This window comes from Salvelinus alpinus, chromosome 5, assembly GCF_045679555.1.
Source record: "Salvelinus alpinus chromosome 5, SLU_Salpinus.1, whole genome shotgun sequence".
In the NCBI taxonomy this organism is placed as follows: Eukaryota; Metazoa; Chordata; class Actinopteri; order Salmoniformes; family Salmonidae; genus Salvelinus; species Salvelinus alpinus.
Genome location: NC_092090.1, coordinates 32,063,013 through 32,077,646, shown reverse-complemented (window position 1 = coordinate 32,077,646; position 14,634 = coordinate 32,063,013). Strand labels below are relative to the sequence as shown.

The following is a 14,634-nucleotide window of genomic DNA, read 5'->3' as shown; positions in this document are numbered from 1 at the left end:
CAGATGTTAAAGCATGACTTTAATGATGGACCTGAGGATACAATGAACACCATAATGTTGCAACGATACCTACTGTAGCATTTTAACTTGAGCCATAGTGTCACAAACACCATGAGGGAAAAGGACATACTGTATGATAAATAACATATCTTCAGTTATCTGAAAAACAATGCTGAAACTCACCAGGTTGTCCTCAGAGTCTGAGCTGGAGACAGAACTGTCCTCAGTGGTTGCCTGATGGAACATTAATCAGCAATCTGAAAACTTCAGCATTCATGGCTTAGCAGTCACATGATAGTATACATGTAACAATGCTGTAAATTCAGGTGTGCATTGATGGAATAATTATTTGAAGCCGCTGTAGCATTATTATTGTTTATTATCCATGATGTGTGTTAGTGGAGTCAGCAAGAGCACTTTGCTTCAAAGAGTCAACATTGTTTAGTTTGGCCAGTACCCCTATCATCTTCCACCACTATAAATAATGCATTTAGGACTAGAATTAAAATGAACTATCCAACATGCAGCTTACAAAAAGCAAGCGCCTTCAAATTATTTTTATTTTCAATATATAAATTAGAGGCTAACCGAGTTGGGTATTGTGTGCAAACCTGAATTATCATGAGCACCTTGTATTTTGTGAATTTACCAGTTATTAAATAAAACACAAAATAAATCAAACAAGCTTATATAGTTTGTATTCATTTTTGTACATTGTACCATAACTCAAGAAAGGCTGTTGATAGCTAAGCTACAGTAAATCCAGCAAGGTCAGGAGGAAGGCTACAACGGTCAGTAACACATAGAGGTCATGTTCTGAAGCAATGGCAGAAGATAGGAAAGTTGAATCCATCTAATTTTTCCAGGAATGCAGAGAGCGGCTTTCAAAGGGAACCATTATACAACCGTATCATTATGAATCCTCATTTAGCCGGTCAGGTCAGTCATGATTTCAACGTATCCAGGTCAATTACTTGATAAGCATATCCAGTAAATAAGTAAGTAAATCCAGCTAATTATCATACAGGATGTCCAGCTAATACCCAATTAGTACATACACATCATTATATGCTCACACACTGTAGCTTGTCCAGCAAATAACCATTTGGTGATAAAATCAATATGTTAGAATTTCCCCCGAATCACAAAATCAGCACCTTGATTCAGGGAGAGCGGGGGCGTGTTCACATAGGCATGTGGGGCAGGGTTAAAAGTCATAAGATTGGCAGTCATTGGCTGAGGGGAGTGTCAGTGTCAGCTTTTGGGCCCCACCTGCTCCCGCCTCTCTGGCTCTCTGTCCAGGATGGGGCTAAGGCCTCGGACCCCTGTGTACGGCCGGTGGGAAACCCCATTCATGGCTGAAAGGCCCCCACTGTCTATTGGGCAGATGTAGTCCGCCAAGTCATCCGGCCTCCTCTTCCTCAGGTGACTGAAGTGGGTGAAACCAAGCTTCTTGGGCTGAAATAATACAGGAAGACAAGAGCTTAAGCTAGGGGTCTCTATACACAGTATGTACATTGAACAATAACTACTGTGGATTATTTCTAAAACGCAATATAAGAACATTAGGCAGATGTCATTACATGTACACAGTATTCACACATTATAGGGTAATCACAGGCCCTCTTCCATGGACACACAGCAGTCGTACCCGGACTTTGGCGGCGGTAGTGAGGGGTGCATGGCCGGTGGCGTTGGCATACTCCCGTTTCTCCAGAGAGGCCTGCGTCCCCACCAGGGCAGTGAAGGCGGTGGCCAGGTGTCGGCGGAGCAGGGTCTTCTGAGGGGGGATGTTCAGCAGCATGGCCAGGGTATCAGAGCTGAACCGCAGCTCCAGAATCTAAAGTACAGGGGTAGAGGAGAGGGCTGGAGCTCACTCAGGTAGGAACACAACCATTTTTAAGTGCTGCATCCCGATTCTCCTGTCTTCTTCCAAAGTGTGTTCCTGCAGATGACAGGGGGTGTGCAGCTGCACACTTCAGAAAAGTTTGGGGAATTGGGACGCATGCATGTTCTGAGGTGCAGTCCACTCACAATGAGACCTCCATGGACCCCACTGCCCCGTAGGTTGGGTGCATACTCAGCCAGGTCCACTGCCCGAAGCCACTCCATCACACGATGGTTGGACCATTGGATCACCTCTGAGGGAGAGGGGTTCCTCTGCCCAGGGAGAGAGCGAAATGAGAGAGTTCCTCGTTAAGATTTGTTTAACTAATTTCTCATCCATCATTCCAACTTTTCCCCTTAGTCAATAATTTCCCTCCTCCCCCCACCTTAGGGTCCCTACCCTCTCACCTCCTCTCCAGGCCTTCGTCGGAGGCAGTGTGGGTTGAACTTGTTGACGTGGAGGACGTGGATAGCACACTTTATACTGAGGTGATGAAGCTGACTGGTCACCTTCAGGAAAAGCAGGTCATTCTGGGAAACAGTTTAGATACTGTAGCTCAGTAGGAAAGCTAGGGCGTATTCAATGTATGGAAACGCTTTTATATTAAATGGTGATATCAAATGTGAGCATTTACACTCAACATTTATTGTACGATTCACTTAAAAAAGACATCTCATTGTTTAGCTTACCACGGTGAGATACTGGAGCATCCTGCCGTCCACTCGCCCCTCGTGGAACTGGTCCTTGTACTGAGGAAGGCCTATGTCATCCAACCATCCTGCATGTGACCAATCAGAGCTAACCATTTTAACTTCCTTTTAAACAAGGAACATTTTCCATCAAAATATCCTACAGACAATGCAGTTGACTCATTGTGCACCTCAAATACCACATTTCTGGCAATGTCTGAATATAGTAGATTTTGATAGAACAGTTTAAGTCGTAGACGTACGTGTAACCCAGATGTGGTCCAGTTCAGAGGACTTTTCCATGGCTTTAGTATTGAACCCCCTTAGAGCCAGCTGTAGTTTCTTCCTGTGTAGCGGATGTTTGATACCCATTTCCTGTGGACACAGAAACATTTACATTAAAATAAAGTTCCCAAACACATGCAAGGTTTTACTGTGGTTTCCCAAAACCAATCAATGACTATGTTTATAAGTTCAGAACAACATGAACCTGATTCCTGCAGTGTTACATGTTCTCCAGAGAGTATTATGACAACGCAGTGTCCATATCGAATCCTGCTGAGACTGAAAAGTTCTGAGTGACTGACAACCTAATTGTGACCCTGAGGCTGTCCTAATATAGACACCATACAAGCAACCATTTTGTATGTTTTTAAGTTCATCAGAGTAGCAACTCTCTCTCCCTCAATAACCTTCTCAAAGTCCTGTGGCCTTGCGGACAGGAGCGTCTGTCCGTTGTCGACCCACTGCCGGGTCAGGTTGACGTACTGGCCCAGACCATAGTCCTCCAGCCAACCACACACCTGCTCTCTGGTCCACTGGCTGAATGGAGTGTTCATATCCCTGATAGACAGAATGAGAGAAGTTAGATTAAGAATGCTTGAGAGAGCGAGAACACTGAAGCAAAACAAGGTTCTGTCTACATATATTGCATATGGCCTATTCAACATCTATACGATGTGAACAGTATGCCCTATATTGAAACAGGTGCAGTAGCAAACATATGACTCATTTCAGGAAACTAGGCGTATCTCGCACGTCACTACTTCACAGGAGAGGCATTTGAATCTAATTTATATATTTTCTCATCAAAAAGCTTTTTTTTGGCAGAAATGCCTTCTGGAACATGTGAACTTTTATGTGCCTTAAAAACAAACTTGTATGCCGTCTGTAAATAAAAAATATTTTTTTTACATTTCGAGCCTAGTTGGTTTAACCATGGAAAAAGACAGTAAAGGGAAAGGGGGATAACTAGTCAGGTTTACAACTGAATGCACTCAACTGAAATGTGTCTTCCACATATAACCAACTCTTTGAATCAGAGAGGTGCCGAGGGCTGCCTTAAAAATCGACATCCACGTCTTCGGCGCTTCGGAATTACCTTGTCAGCTCGGGATTCAATCCAGCAACCTTTTGGTTACTGGCCCAACGCTCCTACCCGCCAGGCTACCTGCCACTAGCCATGATTGGCTGAGAGAATGGTTGGGCTGGACATGCTGAGATGATTTCAGATTGTTCTGCCATGTTGCACTCTTCTGTCTATTACATAAGCTGCTAAATATGTGTAGGTAATCCTTTCTAAAGTGGCTTTTTTGAAAGATATCACAAAAAACTGCATAAGTGTTGCTAAGGCTCTCCACTTTCTGAGTTTTGAAATCAGTGGAATGCCTGGTGGAAGCAGAGTATGATAGCTAAGGGGAAGGCGTTTGATTGCAAATGCAGAGGGAGTCAAAAAGAAAACACGGAAGGCTGTTGAATAAAAACACGTGTCTGGATTACATTTTCAAACTAAGGGCAACCATGGCATTTGTGACAAAGAGGGAGAAGCATTCATCCATGTATACGGGTTAGAGAGTCTAGCAAGCTACATTTTCAGATATTATACATTTCTAATTTTGTTAGAACGTCGTTTTCATTGCACGTTAAAGTGTACTGTTAGCTAGCTAGCTAACATTAGCTGGCTGGCTAGCTAACATTGTGTGTATAATCTGTGTAGTACTGTTTTCATATTTCAGAGCTATTTACATTGCTAGTTATAGACTAGCTAACATTGAACTTAGCTAATTTGTTAGCTTTAGCTACCTGTAGATTCATGCAGGATAGCAATGTTAAGAGTTGGGATTATGGTTCATTGATTAGCTAGCTACATGTCTAAACAAAAGACTCCATCCACTATGCAAGTAACCATTTCACTCTACTGTTTACACCTAACAAGCTAGAAACTAAGCAAAATCATTGTTTAGAAAGTTGCTTTTAATTCCCTGGTTTTCTAGATTTATATATATTAAATGCATGAGTTTATTGGTGTTAAAAGGCACCAGTTATGCTATTTTTATTTAATGTAAAAAACACAATTTCAAATTGTTCTACATAAGACCAAATAGAGGCGGTTGGTCACATATTGGGCACACTTTATTTGTATAGATGGTCATACTATCAACAAGCCATCTGTTGATAAGCAACTCTTTGCTAAGGTTACGGTTAGGTGTAGAATAAGTGTTAGGGTAGGGGTTAAGGTTAGTAGAAATGTTACTACATTGTTAATTCATGCCATAATCTGTTGGGGAATTAGGTGGTGTCAAGGAGTTATCCCCCAAATCCAGTCTTACCGAACAGTGCTGCCAGACTCAGGGGTCCGGGTCAGCCTTGGCCCCGCTGTGGCACGCAGCCCCCCTCTCCTAAACTGGTTTGGTTCCAGGTCCTCCCCATGCAGACCCCCTGACTGGGTCCGCCTGATCCTGGAGGAGAGGACCGTATTTGATTTCATAGACATACTGTACATAATATTCAAGACTTGGGTGTCATTCACACCCCTAAGCTTGCCATTTTAGGTGAGGTATATGCTCAATTTACTGTATATATTTTAATTTAAAAATATATATACCACTCACTTTCCCCAGAGCTTTCTGATACTGTTATTGTTCTTCAAGTGTTCTGGTGAGCCAATAGTTCGTTGACCCGACTCCGCCCCTGAAGACTGGGGTGAAAGGTCAGAGGATGAGGTGTCGTCCATTTTCTCCGTCTTTCCTGTAAGAAGGGGGGAAAGATCAACAAAAATTCTTTATTTTCTAGTTGTGTATCTATCATTGAAACATTTAAAATCTGAAGTTTACATCTGGGCGAAGGTTCTGGTTAAATGTGAAAATGTGCAATGCAAGAATAAAAGCAATCAACTGGTTCAAAAAATTCATTTCTTTCAAGGACAGCAAAACAAATAGCTGATGTTATCTTGGTGAAAAAAGTTTCATACAGGCGGAGAACCTTCAAAAAGACTTGAATCTTAATGACAGAATTATGTTTATTGCCAATAGCCTGTGAAGAGAACTAGCACAAACATGTTAATTAACTCATAGCTAGTGCCATGGACACATATCCCTGAAATATAAGAAACATGGATGTATTGGAAATTCCAAGTTGTATGCTGTCATCTTACACAGAGCACACATTCACCCCAACAGACATTTTCCTAGTCCCCAGGTCCAGAACAAATTAAAGGAAATGTACAGCATTATACCATGAGCCATGAATGCATTACTCCCTTCCATCTTATGAACACAAGTGAACAGCAAACCTGGTTAAATATATTTTTATAAAGCAACATCTCACGGCACAACTTCTCTCCCCCATGTGACCTACTTGTGCACGTACAGACATGTATGTAACTGATAGATGCACATGCACGCATTGAAAAGCATTAACATGATGTGTATGTCAATTGTAAAGTATTTCGTCTGTAATGTATTTTTCGATGTGTCGAACCCCAGTAAGACTCACTGATAGGCGCTAGGGGATTGGTAGAGCTTTGCTTTCTCATGTTTGTATTGGAGGCCTTTGGCTCTAACCGACCACCCAAAAGGAGTGAGAGCACATAGAAAGGGGTTCCAGCTGCTGGGCCTGTGCCTGTTTATGTGCACAGCACAAAATCCCACCACTGCAACCATAATATGGCACTAGTTGCAGCTGGGAGGCCAATATAGATTAATTTTGTGGGAGGATCATATACTCATGGACTTGATTCCTGCCACTCCAAAGCCCAGGGTGGAGTTGAGGTGAGTGTGGTCCGTGAGAGAGGGTGGGGTTGTGTGGACCTTGGTCATTTAGAAAGAGAAGGTGGAATTGGGGTAAGCGTGGTCTGTGAGAGAGAGGATGGGGTTGGGTTCAGTGTGGTCGACCAGAAAGAGGGTGGGGTTCTGAACATGGTATATGTCAGGCAGTCAGGAATATCCCTGAAAACCTTTGCTCCGGCCTCACCGCTATTAGCTTTGATCAAAGTGACACAATCCACTGATCAGAGTCCTGTGCCCTGTCTCAAAGGGAGGACCAGGTCTTGGTCTGATCAGCTATCTGGGGCTTTGTGCTCTGTGGTGTAGAAGGGGCCAGAACTAAGCACATATGGTTTCTCAGAGCAGGTCTGTCCACCATGCAACATATGATAGTGAAACCGACAGTATATTCTGAGGTGAAGGTGTCTGAAGCACTAACAGACAGTGTGTGTGTGGTGGGGGGGGATTAATGCTTCTTTAGGCTTACTTGAGTCTCCATCCTCACTCCCCTCTGGAGACCTCTGGCTCTGTGTCTCACTGCACTCTCCCTCTCCATTATGCTCTGGGAAGGCGGTCTTCACTGGCAGGGTCTGGCACCGGTTATCTACAGGCCCATTCTGGAGAACAAACAGACAAATGAAACAATTAGACCAATAGAAAATGTTTTATTTTACTTTTGATTAATTCATTTATTTTCTATAAAATTGATTGACAAGACACAAAACAATCATGTGGTCAGAAGTGTGACCCAAACACAAAGAGAACAGTAATGGTTAGATATGAAAGTGAAGAGTTTTGTTCACAGTAATAATACCTCAGTAGACACTTCAGCCTCTACAGGAATCACCACTACATGCTAGAGGTAGGAAAGGTGAAGAACAGTCATTAGATGACAAGGAGTTAGTGCTGTGACACAGATTGGGGAGAAAAGTGTAATGCCCTTTCTAGACAGATTTTCTCACTCTGGGCAGTAAATGGTGTCAAGTGAAAATGTCCCCACTACCTTCGATGAAGATCCATTCTGTAGGTTGTCCATACTGCTTGATAAAAGTCGGGGATGTGTCCTGATAAAAATGCATTATCATCTGATTATTCAATTCACAATGATTTATATTGGTTAGTGCAGCCCCATAGATCTCTTAAAGAAGTCCCATAAAAGGTGTTCCATTCCCAGAGTCTCACCAGAGTTCTCTTTCCTTCTGGGCTGGCAGGTGGGACACGAGCTGGGGGGATGAACTGCTGAAGGACATCTGGACCAGAGGAGAGACGGAGATGAGGGCAGGGAACGAGGAATATGATGGGAGCGCCATAACCTCTAGTTCAACAGTCAGAAGACTTGTGAAAATGAGGCTTCTGAACCATATAGGCCAGGATCAAAACATGTTTTAATCCAAAGACACTTTCTACCTTCATATTGTGCTGATACTGAAAACTGGAGTAATTGTCAGTGTATGCTTGGGGCTGAGAGAACTATTTTTTTCCCCCCTATCTGAACATTCCCCTTCCTCTGACCCACCTCAGTCTTTTTGTTCTCAGGGAGTACACTGGGAGGAACTGTCCTCATCACCACTCCATGCTCCCGTTCCTCACTGCTGCTCGATGGAGTACTCTCATTGGATATTGAGAGGATAGTGGGTGGAGCTATCAGAGAAAGAGTGTCATAATGAAAATGTTCTGCTTTCTCTAGTTCATTATACATTTGAATGTAAGGAATGTTTTACCCTTTTGGTGGCTTTTCATTAAAACAATCAATAACTAGAGTAGTACAATGTATGGTAGGGGAGATTGTTACCTTGTCTTGGGGTCACAACATCTCTGAATTGTCTGCACTGGACTAAGAGCAGTGTGAGCTCCTCAATACGCCGGTCCTGTAACAGGGAGATGAATCCATACAGTACCTTGCAAAAGTATCTTCACATTTTGTGATACGTGGGATTAAAATTAATTTAAATTGTCAATCTACACGAAACACTAAATGCCAAAGTGGAAGAAAAAAAATTATAAGTAAAACATTGTTGTGTAAGTGTTCAGCTCCCCGAGTCGAAACATGTTAGAAACACCTTCTGCATTGATTACAGCTGTGAGTTTTGGGTAAATCTAACAGCTTTGCAAAACTGGATTGGGACATATTTGTCCATTATTTTGCAATAACCATTGTCACTTCCTGTTGAACACGAAACGAGGGAGAGCTCAGTTGTGTTGTTTTGAAAGTGTATTGGAAAGTTTTAGTAGCTAGCTAACATTTTAGTTTGGATCTCACAACGCAGTTGGCATCAGTTGCTGGGACTGCTAGTCTCTGTCCAGTGATCCTGCCAACTAAGGCCGGGTCTGAAGATCTATTTACCTAGCTGCCTATCAAGCAAGCAGGGTATTCTTGAGGGCTTGAATGTAGTCCGCGACGCGGTTAGCCATTGTAGGCTGGGACAGAGGATTTCCCGGGTTTGTGGCTGTCTAGATCCCTGCTGTTTGTCATGTTCAATCTTCCCTGTGACCTGCCTTGTTTGGAACTGTGAGGAGTAACAGCGTAGCCTACGTTGGTAGCTACCATGACAAAGACCAAAGCCTATGTGAGCACCGTTGAGGACAGTGGTGTCCATCACACATGAAGGATCTTTTAAAACAAACGAGTTCTAAAAGCAGTCGTTGAAACAAGAAAACTGGGTTGTGTTTTGTCAAATTCTGGTGGATTCAACTAATAAAATAATGGTCAACCGGTCCAGGACCTGAAGACCAGGTTTCAGTTCTCCCAGGGTCAGCTCGATGAGTTGAAACAGGAGAACGGCAAGATGAAAGCAGTCTGTAGGTCCTTGAGAGAGGACATCAGTTCGGTGTGTGAATCCATGATAACAATGGATAAATCAATATATCAAGGCGGAACTACATGGTTGTGGACAGAATTGCAGAATCTCCACGAGACCTGGGCGGAGCCTGAGGACAGTGAGGGAAATGATCTGAGAAATTGAAGATGGACCAGATTGAGGTAGAGCGCGCCCACGGGACTGAAACACCCACTACCGGCCTAGGTCGATAGTGGTCAAGTTCCTAAGGTTCAAGAACAAGGTAGCTGTTCTGGAAAGAGCCAAGAACTTGAGGAACATACAGCTGAAGTCAGACGTTTACATACACTTTAGATTAAAGGCATTAAAACTCGTTTTTCAACCACTCCACAAATTTCTTGTTAAACTATCGTTTTGTGCATGACAAGTATTTTTCCAACAATTGTTTACAGGCAGATTATCTCACTGTATCACAATTCCAGTGGGTCAGAAGTTTACATACACTAAGTTGACTGTGCCTTTAAACAGCTTGGAAAATTCCCGAAAATTATGTCATGCTTTAGAAGCTTCTGATAGGCTAAATGATGTCATTTGAGTCAATTGGAGGTGTACCTGAGGATGTATTTCAAGGCCTACCTTCAAACTCAGTGCCTCTTTGCTTGACAACATGGGAAATTCAAAAGAAAATCAGCCAAGACCTCAAAATAAATGTAGACCTCCATTGGTTCATCCTTGAGAGCAATTGCCAAATGCCTGAAGGTACCTCGTTCATCTGTACAAGCAATAGTACACAAGTATAAACACCATGGGACCACGTAGCCATCATACCGCTCAGGAAGGAGACGCGTTCTGTCTCCTAGAGTTGAACATATTTTGGTGCGAAAAGTGCAAATCAATCCCAGAACAACAAAAGGACCTTGTGATGATGCTGGAGGAAACAGGTACAAAAGTATCTATATCCACAGTAAAACATGTCCTATAAAATCGACAACCTGAAAGGCCGCTCAACAAGGAATAAGCTACTGCTCCAAAACCACCATAAAAAGCCAGACTACGGTTTGCAACTGCATATGGGGACAAAGATTGTACTTTTTGTAGAAATGTCCTCTGGTCTGATGAAACAAAAATATAACTGTTTGGCCATAATGACCATCGTTATGTTTGGAGGAAAAAGGGGGAGGCTTGCAAGCCGAAGAACACTATCCCAACCCTGAAGCACTGGGGTGGCAGCATCATGTTGTGGGTGTGCTTTGCTGCAGGAGGGACTGGTGCACTTCACAAAATCGATGGCATCATGAGGAAGGGAAAATTATGTGGATATATTGAAGCAACATCAAGACATCAGTCAGGAAGTTAAAGCTTGGTCGCAAATGGGGTCTTCCAAATGGACAATGACTCCAAGCATATTACCAAAGTTGTGGCAAAAAGGGTTACTGACAACAAATTCAAGGTATTGGAGTGACCATCACAAAGCCCTGACCTCAATCCTATAGAAGATTTGTGGACAGAACTGAAAAAGCGTGTGCAAGCAAGGAGGCCTACAAACCTGACTCAGTTACACCAGCTCTGTCAGGAGGAATGGGACAAAATTCACCCAACTTATTGTGGGAAGCTTGTGGAAGGCTACCTGAAACGTTTGACTCAAGTTAAGCAATGTTAAAGCAATGCTACCAATTAATAATTGACTGTATGTAAACTTCTGACCCACTTGGAATGTGATGAAAGAAATAGAAGCTGAAATAAAATCTCTAATATTATTCTGACATTTCACAGTGATAAAATAAAGTGGTGATCCTAACTGACCTAAAACAGGGATTTTTTACTAGGATTAAATGTCAGGAATTGTGAAAAACTGAGTTTAAATGTATTTGGCTAAGGTGTTTGTAAACTTCAACTGTATATATCTTCCTCCACAGGGACTATCCTGAAGCTGTGCGCCAGAAGAGGAAAACAAACTTATCCCAGCCATGAAAGCTGCCAGAGCACTTGGAGACGTTGCTTACATCCACTATGACAGGCTCATTGTCCACTTTCCCTCCCAGAAGCCTGGAAGGGATGAGAGAGCCAAGCCTATGGGTTCGTAGCTTCAACTCTGCAGCACACACACCTCAATTTATTAATGGACTGCTGAATGTATATTTTTTTCTCTTGCTTAGATAATTAATTTGATGATAGCGCAGTAGCAATACAAGGAAAAAACATATATAGAAGAGACAAATGCTCATGGGGGATATGTTGCTGTATATACAGTGCCTTCAAAAAGTATTCAGACCCCTTGACTTTCACATTTTGTGACGTTACATCCTTATTCTTAAACGGATTAAATTGTTTCAATCTACACACACACACACAATACCCCATAATGACAAAGCAAAAACAGGTTAAAAAAATAAAAATCACATTTACATAAGTATTTAGGCCCTTTACTCAGTACTTTGTCGAAGCACCTTTGACAGCGATTATAGCATTGACTGTTCTTGGGTATTCACGCTACAAGCTTGGCACATCTTTGTATGTAGATCCTCTCAAGCGCTGTCAGGTTGGATGGGGAGCGTCGCTTCACAGCTATTTTCAGGTCTCTCTAGAGATGTTCGATCTGGTTCAAGTCTGCACTCTTTTGGGTAACTCCAAGCAGGCGGTTGTGCCTTTTACTAAGAAGTGGATTCCTTCTGGCCACTCTACCGCCTGATTGGTGGAGTGCTGCAGAGATGGGAGAACCTTCCAGAAGGACAACCATCTCCACAGAGGAACTGTGATGCTCGGTCAGAGTGATCATCGGGATCTTGGTCACCTCCCTGACAAAGGCCCTTCTCCCCCAATTGCTCAGTTTGGTCGGGTGGCCAGCTCTAGGAAGAGTCTTGGTGGTTCCAAACTTCTTCCATTTAGGGACCTTCAATGCTGCAGAAATGTTTTGGTACCCTTCCCCAGATTTGTGCCTTGACACAATCCTGTCTCGGAGCTCTAGAGACAATTCCGTTGACCTCATTGCTTGTTTTTTGCTCTGACATGACAACTGTGGAACGTTATATAGACAGGTGTGCCTTTCCAAATCATGTCCAATCAAGTGAATTTACCACAGGTGGACTCCAATCAAGTTGAAGAAACATCAAGGATGATCAATGGAAACAGGATATACCTGAGCTCAATTTCGAGTCTCATACCAAAGGGTCTGAATACGGTGTAACTGTTAATTTTTGTAAAAATGTCTAAAAACCTGTTTTTTGCTTTGTCATTGTGGGGTATTGTGTATAGATTTGAGTAAAACATTGAGGGATCTGAATGGAGCAAAGTACAGAGAGATCCTTGATGAAAACCTGCTTCAGAGAACTCAGGACCTCAGATTGGGGTAAAAGAGACATTAAAGCTAAAAGAGACATTCAATGTCGGATTGGTTATTGTTACCCAGCTACCAATCACTGCCCTTTATGAGGCTTTTGATAAGCTCTGTGGTCTTTGTAGTGGAATCTGTGCTTGAAACTCAACACTTGACTGTGGGACCTTAAAATGTTGTATGGGGGACAGTTAGTCATTCAAAACTCCAGTCAACCCCTATTATTTCAGGGTTAGGTAATTTATGTGATTTGTTAGGCCATATTTTACTCCTGAACTAATTTAGGCTTATCTAAACAAAAAGGGGCTGAATACTTATGCAACAGTCTTAGTTAAGTAAAAAAAAATAAAAAATGATATACTATATATATATATATATATACAGTGGGGAGAACAAGTATTTGATACACTGCTGATTTTGCAGGTTTTCCTACTTACAAAGCATGTAGAGGTCTGTAATTTTTATCATAGGTACACTTCAACTATGAGAGACGGAATCTAAAACAAAAATCCAGAAAATCACATTGTATGATTTTTAAGTAATTAATTTGCATTTTATTGCATGACATAAGTATTTGATACATCAGAAAAGCAGAACTTAATATTTGGTACAGAAACCTTTGTTTGCAATTACAGAGATCATACGTTTCCTGTAGTTCTTGACTAGGTTTGCACACACTGCAGCAGGGATTTTGGCCTACTCCTCCCTACAGATCTTCTCCAGATCCTTCAGGTTTCGGGGCTGTCGCTGGGCAATACGGACTTTCAGCTCCCTCCAAAGATTTTCTATTGGGTTCAGGTCTGGAGACTGGCTAGGCCACTCCAGGACCTTGAGATGCTTCTTACGGAGCCACTCCTTAGTTGCCATGGCTGTGTGTTTCGTGTCGTTGTCATGCTGGAAGACCCAGCCACGACCCATCTTCAATGCTCTTACTGAGGGAAGGAGGTTGTTGGCCAAGATCTCGCGATACATGGCCCCATCCATCCTCCCCTCAATACGGTGCAGTCGTCCTGTCCCCTTTGCAGAAAAGCATCCCCAAAGAATGATGTTTCCACCTCCATGCTTCACGGTTGGGATGGTGTTCTTGGGGTTGTACTCATACTTCTTCTTCCTCCAAACACGGCGAGTGGAGTTAGACCAAAAAGCTCTATTTTTGTCTCATCAGACCACATGACCTTCTCCCATTCCTCCTCTGGATCATCCAGATGGTCATTGGCAAACTTCAGACAGGCCTGGACATGCACTGGCTTAAGCAGGGGGACCTTGCGTGCGCTGCAGGATTTTAATCCATGACGGCGTAGTGTGTTACTAATGAATTTCTTTGAGACTGTGGTCCCAGCTCTCTTCAGGTCATTGACCAGGTCCTGCCGTGTAGTTCTGGGCTGATCCCTCACCTTCCTCATGATCATTGATGCCCCACGAGGTGAAATCTTGCATGGAGCCCCAGACCGAGGGTGATTGACCGTCATCTTGAACTTCTTCCATTTTCTAATAATTGCGCCAACAGTTGTTTCCTTCTCACCAAGCTGCTTGCCTATTGTCCTGTAGCCCATCCCAGCCTTGTGCAGGTCTACAATTTTATCCCTGATGTCCTTACACAGCTCTCTGGTCTTGGCCATTGTGGAGAGGTTGGAATCTGTTTGATTGAGTGTGTGGACAGGTGTCTTTTATACAGGTAACGAGTTCAAACAGGTGCAGTTAATACAGGTAATGAGTGGAGAACAGGAGGGCTTCTAAAAGAAAAACTAACAGGTCTGTGAGAGCCGGAATTCTTACTGGTTGGTAGGTGATCAAATACTTATGTCATGCAATAAAATGCAAATTAATTATTTAAAAATCATACAATGTGATTTTCTGGATTTTTGTTTTAGATTCCGTCTCTCACAGTTGAAGTGTACCTATGATA

At 42.7% G+C, this 14,634-nt stretch overlaps 1 protein-coding gene across 11 annotated transcripts in view; it reads right to left on the bottom strand.

Annotated features, from left to right (window-relative positions):
• Positions 1-14,634, bottom strand: part of ppfibp2a (PPFIA binding protein 2a) — a 36,356-nt gene continuing 21,722 nt past the window's right edge. For 9 of the 11 annotated variants that reach the window (XM_071401386.1, XM_071401388.1, XM_071401391.1 and 6 more), the window contains 15 exons: positions 8,413-8,488; positions 8,137-8,261; positions 7,803-7,870; positions 7,624-7,684; positions 7,435-7,476; positions 7,108-7,237; positions 5,469-5,604; positions 5,187-5,315; positions 3,270-3,420; positions 2,841-2,952; positions 2,578-2,666; positions 2,296-2,418; positions 2,035-2,160; positions 1,652-1,840; positions 1-1,458 (listed from right to left, as the gene is read on the bottom strand). In XM_071401386.1, the coding sequence (XP_071257487.1) occupies positions 1,255-1,458; positions 1,652-1,840; positions 2,035-2,160; positions 2,296-2,418; positions 2,578-2,666; positions 2,841-2,952; positions 3,270-3,420; positions 5,187-5,315; positions 5,469-5,604; positions 7,108-7,237; positions 7,435-7,476; positions 7,624-7,684; positions 7,803-7,870; positions 8,137-8,261; positions 8,413-8,488 (1,761 nt within the window). In that variant the 3' untranslated portion in view covers positions 1-1,254. The remainder of the gene's footprint in view (positions 1,459-1,651; positions 1,841-2,034; positions 2,161-2,295; positions 2,419-2,577; positions 2,667-2,840; positions 2,953-3,269; positions 3,421-5,186; positions 5,316-5,468; positions 5,605-7,107; positions 7,238-7,434; positions 7,477-7,623; positions 7,685-7,802; positions 7,871-8,136; positions 8,262-8,412; positions 8,489-14,634) is intronic. The other 2 variants (XM_071401387.1, XM_071401393.1) reach the window with 1 other exon arrangement.